General features: G+C 42.8%; 1 protein-coding gene across 1 annotated transcript; it reads right to left on the minus strand.

Moving 5' to 3' along the window:
* Positions 1 to 11,691: 11,691 nt before the first annotated feature.
* Positions 11,692 to 12,836, minus strand: LOC144471172 (uncharacterized). The gene is made up of 2 exons (XM_078182985.1): positions 12,645 to 12,836; positions 11,692 to 12,415 (listed from the first exon to the last, which is right to left on the minus strand). The coding sequence occupies exons 1-2, from the start codon at positions 12,834 to 12,836 to the stop codon at positions 11,927 to 11,929; spliced, it is 681 nt and encodes a 226-aa protein (XP_078039111.1). The 3' UTR covers positions 11,692 to 11,926.
* Between the last annotated feature and the right edge of the window lie 5,910 nt (positions 12,837 to 18,746).

An 18,746-nucleotide genomic window follows, 5' to 3' on the forward strand; every position in this document is an offset into this window, starting at 1 on the left:
GGTTGATCGCGCGAGTGTCGAGCCTCCGTTCATCCCCTTGCACATCCCACTTTCTCTTTCTCTCTCTATCTATCTCTCTCTTTCTCTCCCTTACGCACTCTCTCCCTCTCTTTCTCTCTCTCTCTCTCTCTCTCTCTTTCTCTCTCTCTCTCTCCGTCTCATTCTCTTTCTCTCTCTGTCACTCCCCCCTCTGTCGATCCTTCACGCGTTTTACATCCCCACACCCTCCGTCGCACGCTCCCCAGCCCATTTTCCTTTCGCTGCAACCGGGGCTTACTCGTACGCCGTGTAATTTCACGCTTACGGGCATGCACGCGTTTTGCATACTGGCTGTCGCACGGCTGCACGCCCGCTGAAATACGACGGAGATCGAGCGTAGTTATGTCCCCGTGTGTACGAGGCGCGAGCCAACTTCCACGGTTTACGCGCCTGCCCGCAATTCGTCATCGAAGGGAACGGGCTGCGGCCTCGGGGACGGGGGAAGTCGATGACTGCGTACGAGTTGGGAATCGCCTGCCAGAAAATTAACAAGCTGTCTGCATTTCTGTTTCGCCAATTTTTGGTTACCTTCTTCGCGGCTGCAGTGTATCATTAACCGTAGCATTTTCTCCAATGTTATACTAACTGGAATAATTGAAAGTTATGATGTCTTAGGAAAAGAAAGAAATTTGTGTTTGTTGTATGTTTTAAATGACGCGAATGCTTAAATATTGATGATAGAGAAACAGAGTTTTATTTCGATTTAAAAGACGGGAATTACATTTCTATGAATATATTATTTAATAAGAATGGCAATTTCTAGAACAAGTAATATTCGGTAACGTAAAGGAATAATTTCGGTTGTAATTATTACATAGGAAAATAATTTTAAAATTCCTCTAAACGAAACGCAATAGTTAGTAAAAAGTGTTAACATATGTCTGCTACCTTTTGTCTTATAATAAATCATTGCTTTCCAGAAGAGGAATTTTTGTTCCATTTCTTTGTTTTTTTAGAGTAAGGGCATCCACAGGAGTTTCTCTAAAAAGTCGTGTCATCCCGTTCCATGCGAGCAACAGTCGTCGACACATCGCCGTCGCGCGCAATCACAATGTCAACTCCGACATCCTTCAGCAACGTCATCCATCATCCACATAATTCCCCCGTTACCACCGAGGAATCGTTTCGACGCGGTAACGACGTCGACGAAAGTGTTAACAAGCTTGATTGTCAGCCTCTTCCGAACGCTCTTAGACTGTCAGCTAACCAGAACCTAAGCCGGAATATCACGACGGATGGCGTGGTCTCAAGAGCCGGTGTTTCGACTCCGACTATTTCCGAGGGCTGACAATGGCAAACGCGCGCAGTTACAAGAGAATCCCAACCGCCTTTCACCGTCAACATCCTCGTCAGCTAATTCGCACCTGGTTGCAGCAGCCGTGCACTCGCGGCGCGGCGCGACGCGGCACCCGATCGAATCTCTGGCCGCGCGCAGCCGTTCGGCTTCGGCTCTCTTCCGCTGATTCAGATGACTCTGATACGGCAAAACGAAGACTTTGAATGATAAACGGCGCGCACCGGGTCCGGCCCGGCCCGGCCCGGCACCACCGTATCCGGATTCCCGCGCACGTTTATTAGATGAGATTTATGCCGTTAAAGGCCCGGGAATTGGTAAACCGATCGCGAAACGGCATTCCGCTCTCGCGCGGTTTCAATGGGCTCGCGCGAAGGAAGCCGCGGCTTCGATCCTTTCGGGCCTTTTTGCTCCTGTCCGCGGACGTTCTTAATATTTTATGGGGCCCGCGTTGTCGCCTCTGCATTTACATCGAATACCATCCGAGGGCCCGCGGCGCACGGAACCCCCTCCGAGAAAAACTCGGACGGCTAGATTTTTAATAGTCGCCGGCGTCGAACCCGCTGAATCTCGAACAATGTTATCGCGTTTCTCTTCGTGGGGCGAGGCCCCCGAGAAAAAGGGAGAAACAGGCTACGCGGGGCCCACGGCCCGACGTAAATTATAATATTCCCCGGCGAATATTCTACGGATGGCCTCCGCAGCAAGGTGCGTACGACCTTATACGGTACTTGCTCGTTTTTTACCAATAGCAATTTTATTTTTCACTAAACTAGTTCCCGATGAGCTCTTCATTGTGCTCGTTGAAAATAACTTACTTTCTTTAACCATAGAAAGCATCGAACGTCTTCGTGACCATAAGTTTATTTTTAATTGAGTAGATTGGAAATATAGGCGTAAGTCCCGTTTTTGTCATCGTGAAAAATATGGAGCGTTATTGTTTACTGATCAAAATTGTCTAGATAATTTAGAGTTAAGTTAATACATAGTGAGGATTCATATATAGTAATTTTATGATTTTTTTAACATTTTGTCATGTATATGTTACGATTTAAGATACATGACAAAATGATTGAAAATGCGGCTTAACTCACTATGATTCTAACGTGCTCGATTGATACAATAATTTGTACAAAAATATCCGATATATGAGGATCGTTCTGAATCTGAAATGAAATGTACAAAACAAAAAGAAACAATCGATTGAATTTTTAGTGTATAACATGATTTTTGATATAAAAGTTTTGTCCATGTGTGAATGACATTTGCTCTATTTACTTAGAATTGTAAATTAATTTGTACTTAGGTTCGACAGAACCTAAAAATGATAAGATATTTGATATTACACAACTTAACTTTCCAATTTTAATCGACTATTTTAATTCCACAAATTAATTTTACATTTTGTCAACATTCTCGTTTCCTGCATTACATATTCTGTCGTCTACCAGTCGTCTGCTAATTATAATACTTTTCGAAGCAGTGTTTTCCGAGAACCTACACAAGACATTCGAACATCGAAAGGGCCGCCCACATAGCGCACTCCTCACAAACACAAGGTGACAGTCTGTCCTGTCAATAATTTCGTACAAGGGTGTATCGAAAGGATAAGAAAAAATCAAGGAAAGGTCGAGGGGCCGAGGCGTCAATTAAACGCGTCGTTTTAACAGCAGTCCCCGGGTTTCCCGTCGTGTCGGCCATCCGGACCGGTAATTAATCGCGCGCGGACTCGAACAACGTTTCCTATAATTTTATCATTACATCCGACTTGACGTGGGCGCGGGCTCGGGTTCGGGGTTCGGACACGGCCGCGCGAGACAGATTCGACGGTAATAATTAAAATCTTTCGGCTCAGTGGGCCGCGCGCGCGCGCGAGCGCGAGCGCGTTTCATTCCCGCGAGGACGACGCGACGCGCGACGAGGCAAAAACTCGGCCGACACTTCGGGAAACCCGGTGAAATTCTGTAATGCTCGTCACCCTCTCCCCCCCCCCCCCCTCCGGCTTTTTCACGACCCGATTTCCCGTCGAACGACGGCCGCGCCGGCTGAAATCGAATCGGTTCACGGTTCCCATCGATTAGGTGCCGCCGACTCTTTCCCCGGAGCTCTTTGCGGGATCGTTTCGCCGCTTTGCGAGATTAGAAATGAAAGTTTAACCGAGCACCGTAATTATTACCGAGCAGCGCATTAACGCTTATGAAAGAACCGAGGATTTCATGCATTTGGAGCGAAAATATATCGTAAGGGCATCGGAAGAATTTCAGAAAGTTATCGCATTGCTTTCAGCTTATTAACCCTTTGCGGTCGTATTCAATTTATACATAAGTCATGCTGGTCGTAATTAATTTTCTTTCAGTGGACAGTAATAAGATAACAATAATAAAATTTATTAACTATGTTTTAATGTTTAGACATATGTAACACGATAATATGTTTTAATTTTATGTAAAAATAAAAAAGATGAAAGAAGATAAATAAATTGCTTTGGTGGCTGAGAGTAGACATACGACCGTAAAGGGTTAAAATTAGTGAAGGGAAAAGTATATCTTCTTTTTTCCAATTGATGTAAACAGTTTTTATTCTACTAAAAATCCTGCTTGTAAAAAATGATAGAGAGACGAGCTTTTAATGGGGTTCTAAATAATAATATTCTACATTTTATTTTTATTTTTAATAGACGATAATTTAGTGTGATATTCTTTCGACATGTTCTTTCATATTTCGATAAAAGACGATATTTTTTCACTGCAGAACTTTTAAAATTTTAATGATGAAAATACCTGATATGTATAATAATCGTGACTGATACTAATTCTTATCTTCAGAATAATACAATAATATACTTAACTTTTTCCGTCTATTGCTAGATACCAGTGAAGCAATTAAAAAAAGTACGCGTTCGATTGGCCGTTCGATAAGCGTACGTCCCTCTGCGAATCCCCGCTACTCTCGCTTATCGAGCAACCACCCTTATCAAACACTACGCCGTTCGTGGGCAAAATAGGGAGCCTTAACAAGCGGAAGCTAATGTTCCTCGAGCATATCGTCCGCCCAATCAGCCCGTGAAATTCCTGCAACACGAAATGCATGGCTAGATGTCGAAAGCATTGAAATGCGGCGCGCGGTTGACGAACGCGCGGACGCGCGTCGCTTTGAAGCGACCCGTCCAGCATCGAGAAGTCAATTTCGAGGATTCGGCGTCGGCGGCGGCGGTTCGATCGGCACGTCGATCGAAACAAAAAAAAAAAGGAATCGGTAAAAGTTCGGTCGCAGCTTCCGACTGTACCAGCGTGCGGCGCCGTGCGCGCGCGCGCGAAGACAACGGGAACGATCAGATACGGAGGACGAAAACTTCCGGAGAAAAATTACAAGCCACCGGCGGGCCACCGGTTGGCCGGGCGTGAAAAAGATGAATCGCGCGAGGGGCTGGGGAGCGGTGTGTTTTACATGCGATGCGCCGATAGACCGCATCCACGGAGGAAATAACTCCGGTATATGGGCGTCGATAAAAGTTCCGTGGCGGGCATGCTAATGCATTACAAATATGCTCACAATACGAGCGGAGGGCATTCAGCGCGGCGCGCATAACGAAACCATAAAGACGGATCACCGTGCCGCGATAAAAAAAGGAACGCGTTTGAAATTAAGATCTTGACGGCGCTGCGGAATGGCCGACGAATCCCAACTTCCGGTGTTCCGTCACGTTCGCAGTTATTCTCCCTCTTCTTCTTTTTTTTTTTTTTAATGAAAGACAATGTACGGTACTCTATCTTCGCGGCTACTCGAAACCGGTGGCGTTACCGTGAAACGCGGCATTTCATGAATCGCCAATTGCGACTCTGACGAGAATTAAGCCTAGAATTGGAATACGAGTCTTCTTCGTTTTTCAGAGAGAATTCCTAGTTGATATTAATTTCGTAGATAGAGCAAATTATATCTACGCTGCTGGATGCTCCATACAAAGTTGGCACTGCTGTTTAATAATTTATTATACATTAACTAACTCCCATTAACATTCGGACGTAATACTATTACTTCATTCTTTATGTATGTAAATAACATGGGAATCTAAAGTATCTTATAAATCCTATAGAAAATCTATGAGATAAATGACATCAAAGTATTAGAGAAGAAAAACAGTAAGTTCAAAAAGTGCATTGCGAATAAAACTAAAAGAAAAATGGACTTTTATGACTTCAGAATAGTAAAAAATGTTATTTATAATCTGAATAAACGATTAAACGATATTATATTAGCGAACAATTATGTATTAAATATTTATTTTTCTCAAAATGTCCCAATATAAGAGAGACATGAAAATGTGACAACTTTTGATTTAAAATATATTTTATCAATAAATGGTTATTGTTACCGAAAATTTATTTTTGCAAATTATACAATGCAAAAGATAAAGCAATTGATTAAATAAAAAATCTTAGGGAACGATTTCATATAAAAAAATTACAGACATTTCTTCTCGGCATTATTTTCAAAGAGTTCGCATATTTTTTAATATCACCCTTGGCAAACGATTTCGCAGGGTACGAAATAAAATGAGGACATTGTAATATATTCTGAACATTCGTAGTAGCTGCATAAAATCCGCATAATATTTCCAGTAAAAAATATTTCCCGGCCATCCGTGGCCTGTACCAGATGAAATGACAAATTCTGTAAAAAATATAGTAAATACAGCACCTGCAATAATTTCTGGTCCACGGAAAAAAAAATCGAAATTTCAACCCGTCGCATCTTTGAATCATCAACGAACAAATCCATTTCTGAATGTACTTTACTTTGCGCATTATTTCGGTAAAAGTACCCGGCCACTTTTCAGCTGGCTTTTACGACGGAATTACATTTCGACCTTTTCGAGCTCTTAGCCAGCAGGGCTTGAATGAAACTGTTAAAATTTTCAATTGGTACCGACGTAACAGCTACTTACGTAACTACAACTCTTGACTAAAAGTGAACCTTGAATCAGAAAAACAAGTAACCCGAAAGTGAGAAGCAAACAAAACAGCTAACATTTTCAAGAGTTCCGAGTTAATTACGGTTAAATTCAAGCGCCGTTTTTCCAACAGCCGCTGTACGAATAAATAAAATGCGTGCACGGTCGGGTGCGCGACGAACGACCGTAAGCTTGCGTTCGCGATCGGTGTGCATCAAGTTCGATCCCGCCGCCTAATCTTCGCGGAGATCGTTGCGCAGCTGCGCCCGTTGCGATGAAAAATCCACGGCCTTCCTTTTCTTTTTGCGGCCCTCGTTATCGGAACTCCTGGGAGCCGTGGAGCCGTTAGTCGTCGCGGATGGAAAAAAAATATTGTTGTAATCGGGTTCCTCGGAAAAAGGTACGCGAGACGCGACGATTTTCCGGTCGGCCAGCTGTCCCCTTGTATTGACTTTCTCTCATCGAGATGCACCGGAATAAAACGGAGGAGAGCGGCGCGTTCGATTCCGCTCCGACTTTGCGCTCGGGGCTCGGCGGCGGGCGGCGGTAGGGGACGGCTATTATTACAGGCTTTTGGGTCCAATAACTCTTCGGCTCTCACTTGTTGCTGTAGTCGTCGCGCGAAGGGCACCGCCGCGTTTCCCTTTTCAGGATTTTTCGTCGCTCGAGCGACGCGCCGGTGCGCGGCGACGGAAATAAAAATATCGAGGAAGCCGGCCGGAGCGGCTCGAAACCGAACGGCATCCCTGTTTTCTTCAACCTCGAACACCGATCAGGTGTTTGCGATGCGCCTACATTTAGTTTCCTTCATCCGAGCTGCATTTTCGGGGTTCCTTCAACCCTTCGCCATACTTTGGCGAGACTGGCTCGTGATAGTGATTTCAGAGAACAGCCTTTTCTGAGTTTTATTCTGCTCTTTGAAGTTGATATAGTATTCTGTTATTTCATCGTCAATATTTAAGCACTCAAATCTACGTAGAAATATGATAAATATAAAATTTTATATTCCTTCTAAGCAATTATTATATTTGTGAGGAATTTATCCAATAAATCTGTTTTACTCGCATAAAATATAAAATATAAACGTATTTTTTCTTATCATCGGAAGTTTATCGATTGCAATAATTTTCAAAATGAAGAAAGACAATTTATATTAATTCTGTGCGTACATTTGCTGTAATTAAATATGGACGACAAAAGATATGCATACTTGTATTTTGAAAACTTGTATATATCATAAAAGCATAGAAGTCCAAAATTTACGTATATCACAATTAATTCTGTATATAAATACACATTTATGCAATTCTACATACATTGAACTTTGCATTAATTATAAGGCGTGTACTAATTATAAAACGTATTTCAAGAAATATGTTTCTTTAAAATCTGACATCGGATACTGCGTTTGCAGGAATATCACCAACGAAGATACAGCATCGTGAACGCTTAGAGGCGAATATACTTTTCATTCCACATATTACATTTATCGTGGGCGTTAACCGTAGGCAGAGATAAAATGGAGAATATTTTCGTCACGTCGCTGGTTGGTTAGAGTGTCGGGGCATCAAACTGTCACTATTACCTTCGCGGCAATAAGGAAGGGATCTCTTACGTTCGGATCAAAACGGAGCTTAATTTGTTGAGCGATGGGTAATTTCGTTGTCCCATAACCGGGGAAAGGAAAGTTTGCGGGGATCGTTCGAGGGCTTAAATGAATTTCTACGTAGCCGCCTCTGATCTCATAATCTCGTTTTTTTTTGTCGCTCGCTCGCTCGCTCGACGCGCCGATTCCATGGATAAATAACTTGGAAAGTTCGCCCGGTTGTTCGTCCGAGTCGCTTTGTGACGCAGGACCGCCAACATTCCAGTCGTTGTTCAACTATAATCCCGCCGGGGGGATGAAATCTATTGCTGGAAACGAGGGAGACGGTCAGGCATTTAAGTAACTTTCTTGTTTAACGCGGCGATCGTCGAGCTTTCTTCCGCGGCGGCGAGCCGAAATACGACGCTGTGACAGCGAGCGCGAAAGTTAGGATGGACAGTGTAATATTCAGAAGTCGTTCCGAAAAGAAATTTCATTTGGACAGCAGCAACGTTAATGAAAAGAAATAGCCATTCGTAAGGAGTAATAGCTCTATCCGACGAATATACTCGACAATAAGAAATTACGATATTTTTTGTTACGATAAGTATACTCGACATAAAGAAATGATAACATTTTGTGCCATGACGAGTATACTCGATAATAAGAAATGACAATGTTTTGTGCCATGACGAGTATACTCGACAAAAAGAAATGACAATATTTTGTGTTATGACGAGTATACTCGTCACAAAAAGTTACAATAATTCATGTCATTGAGTATACTCGTTATGAAGGAATAACATCTCGTGTTATGACGAGTATACTCGTCACAGCCATCTAACTGGTTAATTTAAGCAAATAAATAAATATTAGCAGTAAAAACAGAAAATCAAACAGTCACTTCATTACAAGTTCATTCTATATTATAACAGGTACAAATAAACATGTCAGAGAGATTATCGACAGCTAACTGGTTTAAAGTGACTTCATGCAGCTCCATAAAGGGCATTTCTTTCGTCAGCTTATGACACCGTATCGACTGAATTATCGCATCGAGAGCAGAAATGTCGTCGGATACGTGGAACGTCAATTATCATTTTCCCGCGGCACAGTTGCTTGCTTGACAATTACGATTGCTCCGTCAGATAATCAGTACCTGGAAATTTCGAACAGGAGATATAGACTTGATCCATTTATATCGGCGGCGATGACGCCACTCGGTGATCTAATCGAATCGAGTGGTCAAACCGAAGAAACGCCGCCGACAGGCGCGTACAGCGTGAATCGAAATGAAGGTGGCTTCCGTAATGAGCTTATCGGTCGATGTATTACAGATTTCGCTCGTTTCCTGGTTGCGTGACGTAACGGAGACATCTCGTTATCGCGAGGGGAACGGCCTCGCCGCGATGTTAAAATTAATTGCGTTACGCAACGGCGTTCGGCGCGGAACCACGACCGGCGATCGGGTATCGGGAGCGTTTATCGGGAATGACAGTAGTCGATACGTTAGCTCCGGTAAAAAGCGGCGGAACAAAGTCGTCGGCAGAAGGGAAAGATTGTTTAACGCCGGTCGAAATAATCTCATTTAAAGGCAATTATTCCGATTAACAAACTGGTTTCGGAACGACGCGACTCCCGACTGGTTTTCCATCGGCGGGCGCGGATATTTTATATTTTCCAGTCGGACGGCACGGAACGATTACCGGAGGGGGCCGGGCGGGCCGCTGATCGTTTCCGTTTTCGTTGAAATATTTAACGAAGCCCGGCTGATCAGCGGGACGGGAAGAATTAATTTTTCAAAGAGGCGGATGCGAACGCCACTTGATTCCCCCCACGTAAATGCCATCAAAATTCCACGGGTGCCGGCACTCGATATCCAGTCCTCGATATCGCGATCCCAACCATCCATACAAATCGGATTTTACCAAATTGGAGTACAATTTTCACGAGCGCGTGAACCCGTCGCCGACTCGCGCCGCGCGCCGCGCGCCGGCCTGCACGCGCAGCCGAAAAAGAATGAAACGGGCGCAGGCGGAACGGGACGGGGAAGGAAGCGCGAAAGGAAGAGGCGACCGAAAGGCGGTTCTCCGCCGGTGAAGAAGACGTCTCTAAGTCGGTTGCGGATGATGAAGCGAATCAAGTAACAGTGGTGGCTTACGTGCGATGCAGCCCTGAGAGACGTCGCCCCCGGGGAGCATTTCCTAGAAACGCGTTAGCAACGAAACGTCTGTGCTTAGAATTTTCAAGCGGCGACGACTGAATTACATCCCCCCGTCACGGAATCAATGGCACCTGAAAATACGTAAGCGGTGACAAGCGGGAAGGATGTTATTCCGCGCGCGCGATACCAAGCCGCACGGCACTACCTTCTCGCGGGAATTTTAATTTATTCCTGACGACGCGACGGCGGCGTCACGGCGACCGAACCTGGCTGGCGACCGAGCAGATTGTTAGAGATCTTCCGCCTTGCATCTAACCATAGATCTCCATACGAATTTATGGATCTGTGGTCGATCGAAGCTTCAAGCGGTCTTCGCTCGTCTGGCGAATTCAAGTCGGCCAGTAATCGATTGTTTTGCAATTACTTTTGCAATTGATTACGAAAATTAATCATAAATAATGAACTAGAATGAATCAATAACCATGATTTGGTAATCTGTAATTATTAGGCAATAATCTGTAGTCGCGACAAATAAATCATTTATCTTTATCCATCAGTTGCTACTAGGTTCGAATGAGGTGTTCACTTATAAAAAAGTCTTCCGTTGAGTCAAAAAACACATACAGAATTATTTAAAACTATTCAGAATTATCATTACATAATTATTGAGTTAATGTAATGCGCCATGTTTTCTTCGTTATTTGTCAGAAAAATCGCTGCGTAAAAAACGCTGAAAACACGCCCGTGTGATCACGGCCATGCATCTTATCTTTCCAATTTTAATTTGTTTAAATAAAATGTTTTATTGCTTGTAATTTTTAAGGTGGTTAAAGTGGCAGTGAATTTACTTGGTTCTGAAATACATTTTAATTACTGATAGAACAAACTGAACTTTGCTAGGACTATTGAACTCCAAAAGAGTTAAAGCGTTAATTTTAGGTATCTGATTTCGGTTTCATTGATTAAGCGGCTTCGATATTGTGGGAATTTCTGCGATTGATATTCGACGCTAACCGTGTTAACAGACTTACCCGAGAAGACGCTGAAAGTCGTTTTCAACTGGCGCGAATGTAGGTAGCTCGAATAAAAAATGTAATTCACTCCATGTTGGATCGGGAAGTTTACAACGAAAGATTACTACGAAACTTTTTCGAAGTTCCAAAGAGTTCTTTATGGCGCTGTAACTTTGTCGACTTGTAATGGATCTAAAATTTTCGAAAGCCATTCGAAAGTTGCGATTCTACGCTTTCGAACGATTTTTTGACGATGTCGATGCGACTATCCCTTATAAAGTTATTACCATTTGAACTGGTTTGTAGAGACACGATCGATGACAGGTGTATACATACACATGTCAAATGCTCAAATGAAAACGATGTCTCTATTTCTACTGGTCGATGCATGTCGATGATGGTAAAGCATAAAAGCGATGATCACACTGTAGTGTAAATCTTAAAACATAATAAAACGTATAAATCAACGACGTTTAAACGAAGGAAATTTTAAAAATAGTAATTCACACAAAGATCCACTAGTAATAGTAATAGAGAATTTTGCTCTAGAAAATGTCTTCGACCGCAATATGCCATGTTTAAAGCGTCCACTCAGTTGTTTGATTATCGTCAAGGAAAACAGGGGTTGACAGAAAGGTACACTCATCAATTTATCTAATTATATATTGAACACGATCGAGTACTATCGAACATAAAAATCGTACACTCTCTATGAACGATCGAATACTAGATCTAATACTTCGATTGCTAGTACATGATAACCATCTATCACGAATCTTTTCAATACTGTATTAAGTTCTAAAATCATGCTCTTTCTGCAGAAATGGCCGTTTCCGTGATACATACTAGAGTAGTTATGATGCCGGTATAGTTTCTTGAGTTATTGATGACTCTGTAGTTGTGGTGTTCCCGTACTCGTACAGCCTGGTGGTTCAGTCACTTCAGGCGTTTCAGTCGGTTCGCCTGTCATACCAGTATCTGCAGTCGTGTCAGTCGATTGCACTGGAGTAGGCTCTGGAGTCGTAGGCTCTGCAGTTGAAACCTCTGGAGTTGTAGACTCTGTAGTTGTGGCTTTTGATGTGGTGGACTTTGGAGTAGTGGACTTCGAAGTAGTGCTCTTCGGAGTGGTAGTAGGCCGAGCAGACGTTGTCTTCTTAGGCACAGCCATGATAGTGCACCTGATCGAGAATCCCCAGTTCGGTTTCCCAATTGCCAATACCTCTACCTCGTCCGTTCCGAGGCCACCTTTCGCGGGTCTGATGTTGACTACCCATGGGTTCCAAGCCGCCACACTGACAAACGAGATCTCGGATCCCTCAGGAGCCACCGCGCCGCAGATCGCGATTTGCGGTTTTCCCCAAATTCGCGGCTGAAAATGCAAGTTTGACAAGTGTTTGACGAATGAGTTTCGCGCGCTCTTCGATGCTGACCGAATTCTTTATCATTCGACAGACCGAATGAAAGAACTCTTCCAACTAGAACTGCTTCGAATAAAATTGTTCCACGTAAAATGATCTTGAATCGAATCAATCGGTTTCGAGTAAAATAAATGCGCAGATATGTTCAACGATGTCCCGGCGTGAAGAAAAGCAACATACCCTCACGATGACCTCCTCTTTAACGAGTATCTCGCCCGGTTGACGTCTCCCGATAATCAGGTTGTTTCCCAACGCGATTGCCACGAGGGCAAAGCACGTGGCCAAGAATATTACGTTGCGCATCTTCGCTTGCGGTGGCGGAAGCTTTGTAGTCGCGACTCTGGGGATCTGTTGCTCGATCGATCGCTGCATATCCTTTATAGCGTGCTCTTATCAATCGCCATTGACTGTTCTCCGAAGATCGTCGTTCCCTCGGCGACGTCAACGACTTATGTAACGATATTTGCTTTCTTATTCTGCCCATAATCATGAAGGTGAACGATGCTTTCGACGTTGGCAAGCTTTTTAATTCGATAGGCATCGATTGATAATAAGATACTGTTATTGAAATTTTTAAAATCGTTTTTTAAAGCTTTGACTAGCTTATTTCTATTGCCGATTATCATTGTCATTCGTAAAGAGATCATATCTCGTCATCGATTAATATATTTTTTAAAGAACATTTTACTTTATCGCACTTGAATTTCCACCCAAAATGTTTAAGATTAAAATTTATTTTTGAATAAAATTCGACACGTGTTGTAATCTTCGTCAAATTAGCGTATCTTTCATCAATGGCTAGACTCCGTTGTATTTATCAATAAAGAGAAGATCCGTAAAGATAAAAGAATTTCGTAACAACGATATGTTATTTACTATTACTTCGAACTATTGAAAGAAGAAATCTGTTTTTTAAAAGTCCGTTTGCTAAAACCGATATAGGGAATTTTTACTTTGTATAAAGATTTACTATCTAGTAACGATAACTAATTTAGGGTTTTAACGTTTTCTCCAGAATATCATTAATATTGAAATTACAGGCCAGATAATCTGACGCGTCACCAATGTTTCGCATAACATCGAAGAAGCTGCATCATCCCATTACTATTCACTTTCAAGTTGATAATTGATAAGATCCGATACACAAGATATCGCGAGTCTTGTTGATCGTACTAATATGGTGGCCGTGAGAAAATCGATAATCTCGAGACAATAGTCGCGTACATATTTACGTCCACAGGTGACGAATAATAACTAGGTAAAAACAATTTACGATATCGTATCGGAATGGAATATTTTACACTTCTCTTGAAATTCTGGCAATGTGTGATCATGTGTATAAATATTTGAATGATCAACGGCGCAGTTGTAATCTCAGGTGTGCATTTGACTTAATTGTGTCTGGAAGTATGCATAAATTTTCCATCTACATTCGGAGGAGCCTGTAACGTTCGCAAAAGAGTCGTTCCCATAATTTTACAAAGTTTTGCAAGTGGTAATCGTGAGCAGAATTTTTAATTCGCCACTCTTTGTTGCGGTGCGAGAGATAAAAATCTTCTGTATCTAGCGTTTCTTAAAAGTGACTGATAACCAGCAGGTTGCATCCAAAGATAAAACCATTTTACCTTTATGACACCGTCTATTCCGGAAACTGCAATCGCTATCGGGAATCGACGCTGCGCAATCTGGAAAGAAACAGCGGAAAACAATTTCCAGGCAACGTTTCGACACTTTGCGCGGCTCTGCGTTCTCAAAGGGCTCTTGAATTCTAAATTAGCTACGCATGGTCAATTTTTCACATTGCGATTCCTTGGAAAAACGCGCGGAACGCGGATCCAGCCGGAGCGGAAAAAAAAGGGGAAACGCTCTTTTCCGACAAAATTCGGTCGCCGAGAAAGGCGTTCGACGTTCCGATCTTTTCTCATTCGCTCGACTCGCCGGCCAATCGGAAAAAGGGGGGCAATCGAAGCTGTAATCTCGTAATTGCATTGTTCCGGGATCAAAATTGCAGTCGCTCGCGAAAATCTTTGGAGAAATTAAAGCCCCGGTCGCTAAACAGAGTGGAAGAGGAAAGATTTCTGCCTCTAATAATACCTCTAATCGGTTTCCTTTTCCCAGCGTTCCGACAATCTATTAGCGACAAATATTGGGTCGAGTGTCGGATTTCTGTGACATCGGGAAAGGTCGGAGTAAATTTTTGTTTTAACAAGCGTGTCGCCCTGATTTCTGCACCGCTCGGGCGCTGTGAACAACGAACTGGGCCGAGAGCTGCATTGTATTTCATTCGGGAACGTTTTTAGACGATATTCGCCTTTCCATATTGTTCTTTCTTACTTCGATTTTCTTAAAAATATTTGTCCCGAATTGCATCGTAGCGTTGCTTTGGTTAATTTTTATAATTTTCTCTTGCAAATGTTCTGGAACTTTGTTAAGCACTGTATAGTTTGATTGTGAGTTCAAACACGTCAGAAGCAATTTTTGTACCTTTTGACTTCGTTTTCTGAATTGTTGCGTATTAACAAGCTAAAAACTTTCATGTTTAATTATAATGTTCTGCCATCTGATTTTGAATACTGTATTTAGGAATTTTGTTGATTTTTTGCTAGACACTGTAAGTGTTCCGTCCCGAAGACGGAAACACCTGGAGTTTCGGCCGATGGGATTTATGACACGGACACGAGGAAGGTTATTTTTGAGAAGAAGGCTTTTTCTACATCCGGCAATTAGAAGCATGTTAATATCATTACCGCCTTCCTCAATAACCATTACGTGTCATAAAGTTAAAGATTTCTAAGAGAACTGCCTAATTGCATTTTCGAAGCCCACAGCTGGGACGTGCTATAAACCGGGTAATCCGAAGGGTCACCCGAACCGAGTACGCGCCGGTACCGCAACCGTCGTAGGCTGACCTGGACGATTCCCGTAGCACTTTTTGGCGTTGTAAATTCTATAGTCGTCGCGTTAAAGAAGGCAATGATTGGTACTCTACAGCAATCGGCAAGGCCAATCAGTGCCCTTCTATCATACCAAAATGCAATTCTCGAGGAAACCCCCAAAAGGCAGAAACGCCCACACCCCCAGACGAATCCCGAGTTCGACGATCGAACGATTCGTCTAAACACACTCTTCTTCAAAACGTTTAAGGAGACACATCGGTCTCAATACATCGGCACACCGCTAACATACGAACGAAAGTCTCACAAGGAGACTCCGGGAGAACACACGCAACAATATCTTAAATACATCAAGGTATGTAGTTCCTCGGTAATTCGTCAAACTACCGTGCCGCGTCGAGTGCCGTATATTCTACTACAGAAAACTTCGCGCCTTACAACCGCGAAGCCGAGTCGAATTCGAACGACACCGCGCGCACCTCAACAGTAAGCTTTGGCAAAGTAAGTTCTTTGAAGAAACATAATTAGAGTCTACTTTATTCATTAAAACTAGTAGACTCTAATTATGCTTCCTCGACTGCTTGTCTCCAATTCGGTCGAACCGTTGAAACTTGTGAAATGAATTTCCGTACGACTTTTAGTTACCGAATAGTGAAAAACATATGCACGAAGAAGTTGAAAATTATTTTACATATCGCCGCTGAATAAATGCCGACTGTAGATCCGACTATTTTCCGTGACACCGCGGTGTTAATGTTGGTAGAGGACTGGGATATATCATCGTACCGAATCGATCGGTGTGTACCATTGGAACTATTTCGTATTTTCGTTGATTAATTTCGAACCTATGGCCTTGATCGAATATGAGCGCGAGCGGTGTAATGACACGTGCGCCACGAACGTTTCCATAAACATGTCACCATCGTGGCGAATTAGAATATCGAATATCGATCAGCGTACACCAGTCCCGGGCGTTGCCGTCGAGTCGAGCGTGGATAATTAATTCAGTGCGGAATAACGTTTGCTCCCTTCCCCCGTGGGAAAGTTATTCTTTTTGTGCAAACGCATCTGTTTCTGAACAGCGAGTCGCGTTTTTATAAATTGCCACTGTGAAACGACACGCGTTAAAAAAATATAAAGGAAAGCGTGAAGAGCTTGCAGCGGCCCTATTACACCCAATAACCCTTTAAACTATAACAACGAGTCAGACTCGAGATAAAGATTTCACGCAATATCTGCAAAATATGGATATTATTCGCTTATTCTACATGGAAATAAAAATAAATTCTCTTGCTATCAAAGTCTGGAAATGAAAGTAAATACAGACAATAGAAGAAACAAAAATTATTTGGTTCTATTAAGGAAAATATTAAGGACAAATAATGGCTAGTGAACGCAGCGTGAAAGGAGTCATAGTGCAAGGAGTTATGTCCATCGAAACTGGAGATTCAGTGAAGATAAAAATATTTAGTATAATTGGCTGACAAAGATTTTCCACAGGCAATGCGTGCACGGTTCACGTATACGATTATCTGGCTTTTAGCATGCACTCGCTTCTATAATGAATTACCTCTTGTACGAACAAACGGCAAGGACCGAACGCAAAAATAATGCCACGTAGAGAATCTATAGTTTTCAGTCAACCTGTAAATGTAAATTCAATTAGCAGAGAAACCGGGTAGGAAAGAATTCGAAATGTAAACCGGGTAAGATGTTATCCAAGGATCTAGCTCGAAAAATTGTTCGCAAAACGTCCGGGGTTCCAAATAAATTAAATCCGTGTTTGCAAAGAAAGCACATATCAAAGGACTACTTTCTTTTCAAAATGGAACCAACCAGAACCCCGGAATCTGGCCGAAGAATGTCCTTTGAAGCTTGATGGGATTTCCGGCAGAAAAAAAGTGGTGGCGGGTTAAAAAGCGAGATTGTTTGTCGGGAGATTTTTAGAAATTAAAAGACCGCGCGCGAAAGCTCGCATCGCCGTGAAACCTGACCCAGTTTTCCCCATAATTATTCCGCCGGTTCCGCAACCGTCCCCCATCAAGGAGCTGATCTATCTTCCCATCAGACCTTATGCCTTCGATGCATTTAGATGCCTTATACTCCGGCAAGCTTCCGCTCCTCCCCGCGAAGCTCCGCGAAAATCGGCGCGGCGCGTCGTCGCCGGTGCGCGCCGGAAAATTTGCTATTTTTCTACCGAAGAAGAGAAACTGCGTCGATGGAAATCTGGTCCGCGGGAGAGGGGGGGGAGAGGGGCGGTCGCGGGAACGTGTCCCGAATTTTCCCGGGGATTCGATCAACGTCATCGACTCGCGATATATCTGAATCGGGCGACCCACTTCACGGAAAATTGCAGATTTCCTTGACGAATGCGAGCGACGTCGAGCGACAGAAAAAAAAAACCCGACAAATCGGAAACGGAGGAGGAGGGGGGGGGGGGGGGGGGGGCGAGTATCGCGCGACGATTTTTGCGGGAGGGGTGGTGCCGGCGCGATCTATCTCTCCGACGCCGCGAAAAATCTGCTCTCGCTCTCCTCGTCCATCAAAACGCGGCGAGTTTTAATTACTGGGTCGCTAGTAATGATGACAAACGACTCGCTCGGCGGTAACGCGCGTCGATGTCGCCGACGATTAGGCAGTCTCCGATGGAAGAACTCCGATACGCCGGTCTGTCTTCCGGTGTATCTTTCTAGGAGGTGTCTAGTGAGTCAGTAACTTCCGCTTAATTTCTGGTGTCAGATATCAAGAGTGGCATTTTTTCATAACTTCATAATGAATACGAACAGTGAAAGTACTTAGAATTGTAGGTAGAATAGTAACGATGCTCTTTTATAAACTTTTCATATTTTACCTTTGCTTTCAATGGTACCTAAATGTATTATTTAACAATATAGTATAAATAAATATATCTCATAAAAAAAAAAATATTTCATAAAAAAAATATCATAAAATAAAAACATTAAATTAAAAGCTGTCCAATTTGTTCAAACTTCACAGCACTAAATTAATATGTAACAGTTGTACAATCGTTCGCACAACTGTATTTGTTATAGACAAATATATGTGATCTTTCTGTTTAATCTTCACGAATCATAAAGAATACAAAGAAGATATTAATAAAGGATAATATTTAATATTATGGGTGACGTAAAACTATGAATGAAATTTTTCCAGACGTCGCGCGGCTTGAAAATTGCATTCGATATCGCGCGACCGTCGACTTTGCCTACGGTCTTGATCGAAGCTGTTTATTCTGGCGAGTTTATCAGAGAGGACAAAACGCGGCGAACAACAGATCGATCAGGTGACGGCCGATAATAATATTCCAGAGAAATCTTTCCTTTCCACTCATCGCAATTCTTTGGGGAACTTTGCTGAGAACGATTGC

Source organism: Augochlora pura, chromosome 6 (assembly GCF_028453695.1).
Source record: "Augochlora pura isolate Apur16 chromosome 6, APUR_v2.2.1, whole genome shotgun sequence".
Taxonomy (NCBI): domain Eukaryota; kingdom Metazoa; phylum Arthropoda; class Insecta; order Hymenoptera; family Halictidae; genus Augochlora; species Augochlora pura.

Coding starts and splice junctions, on each gene's coding strand:
- LOC144471172 (XM_078182985.1), bottom strand. CDS start 12,836: ATGCAGCGATCGATCGAGCAACAGATCCCCAGAGTCGCGACTACAAAG. Junction 12,416..12,644: donor AAGAGGAGGTCATCGTGAGG/GTATGTTGCTTT, acceptor TTGCATTTTCAG/CCGCGAATTTGGGGAAAACC.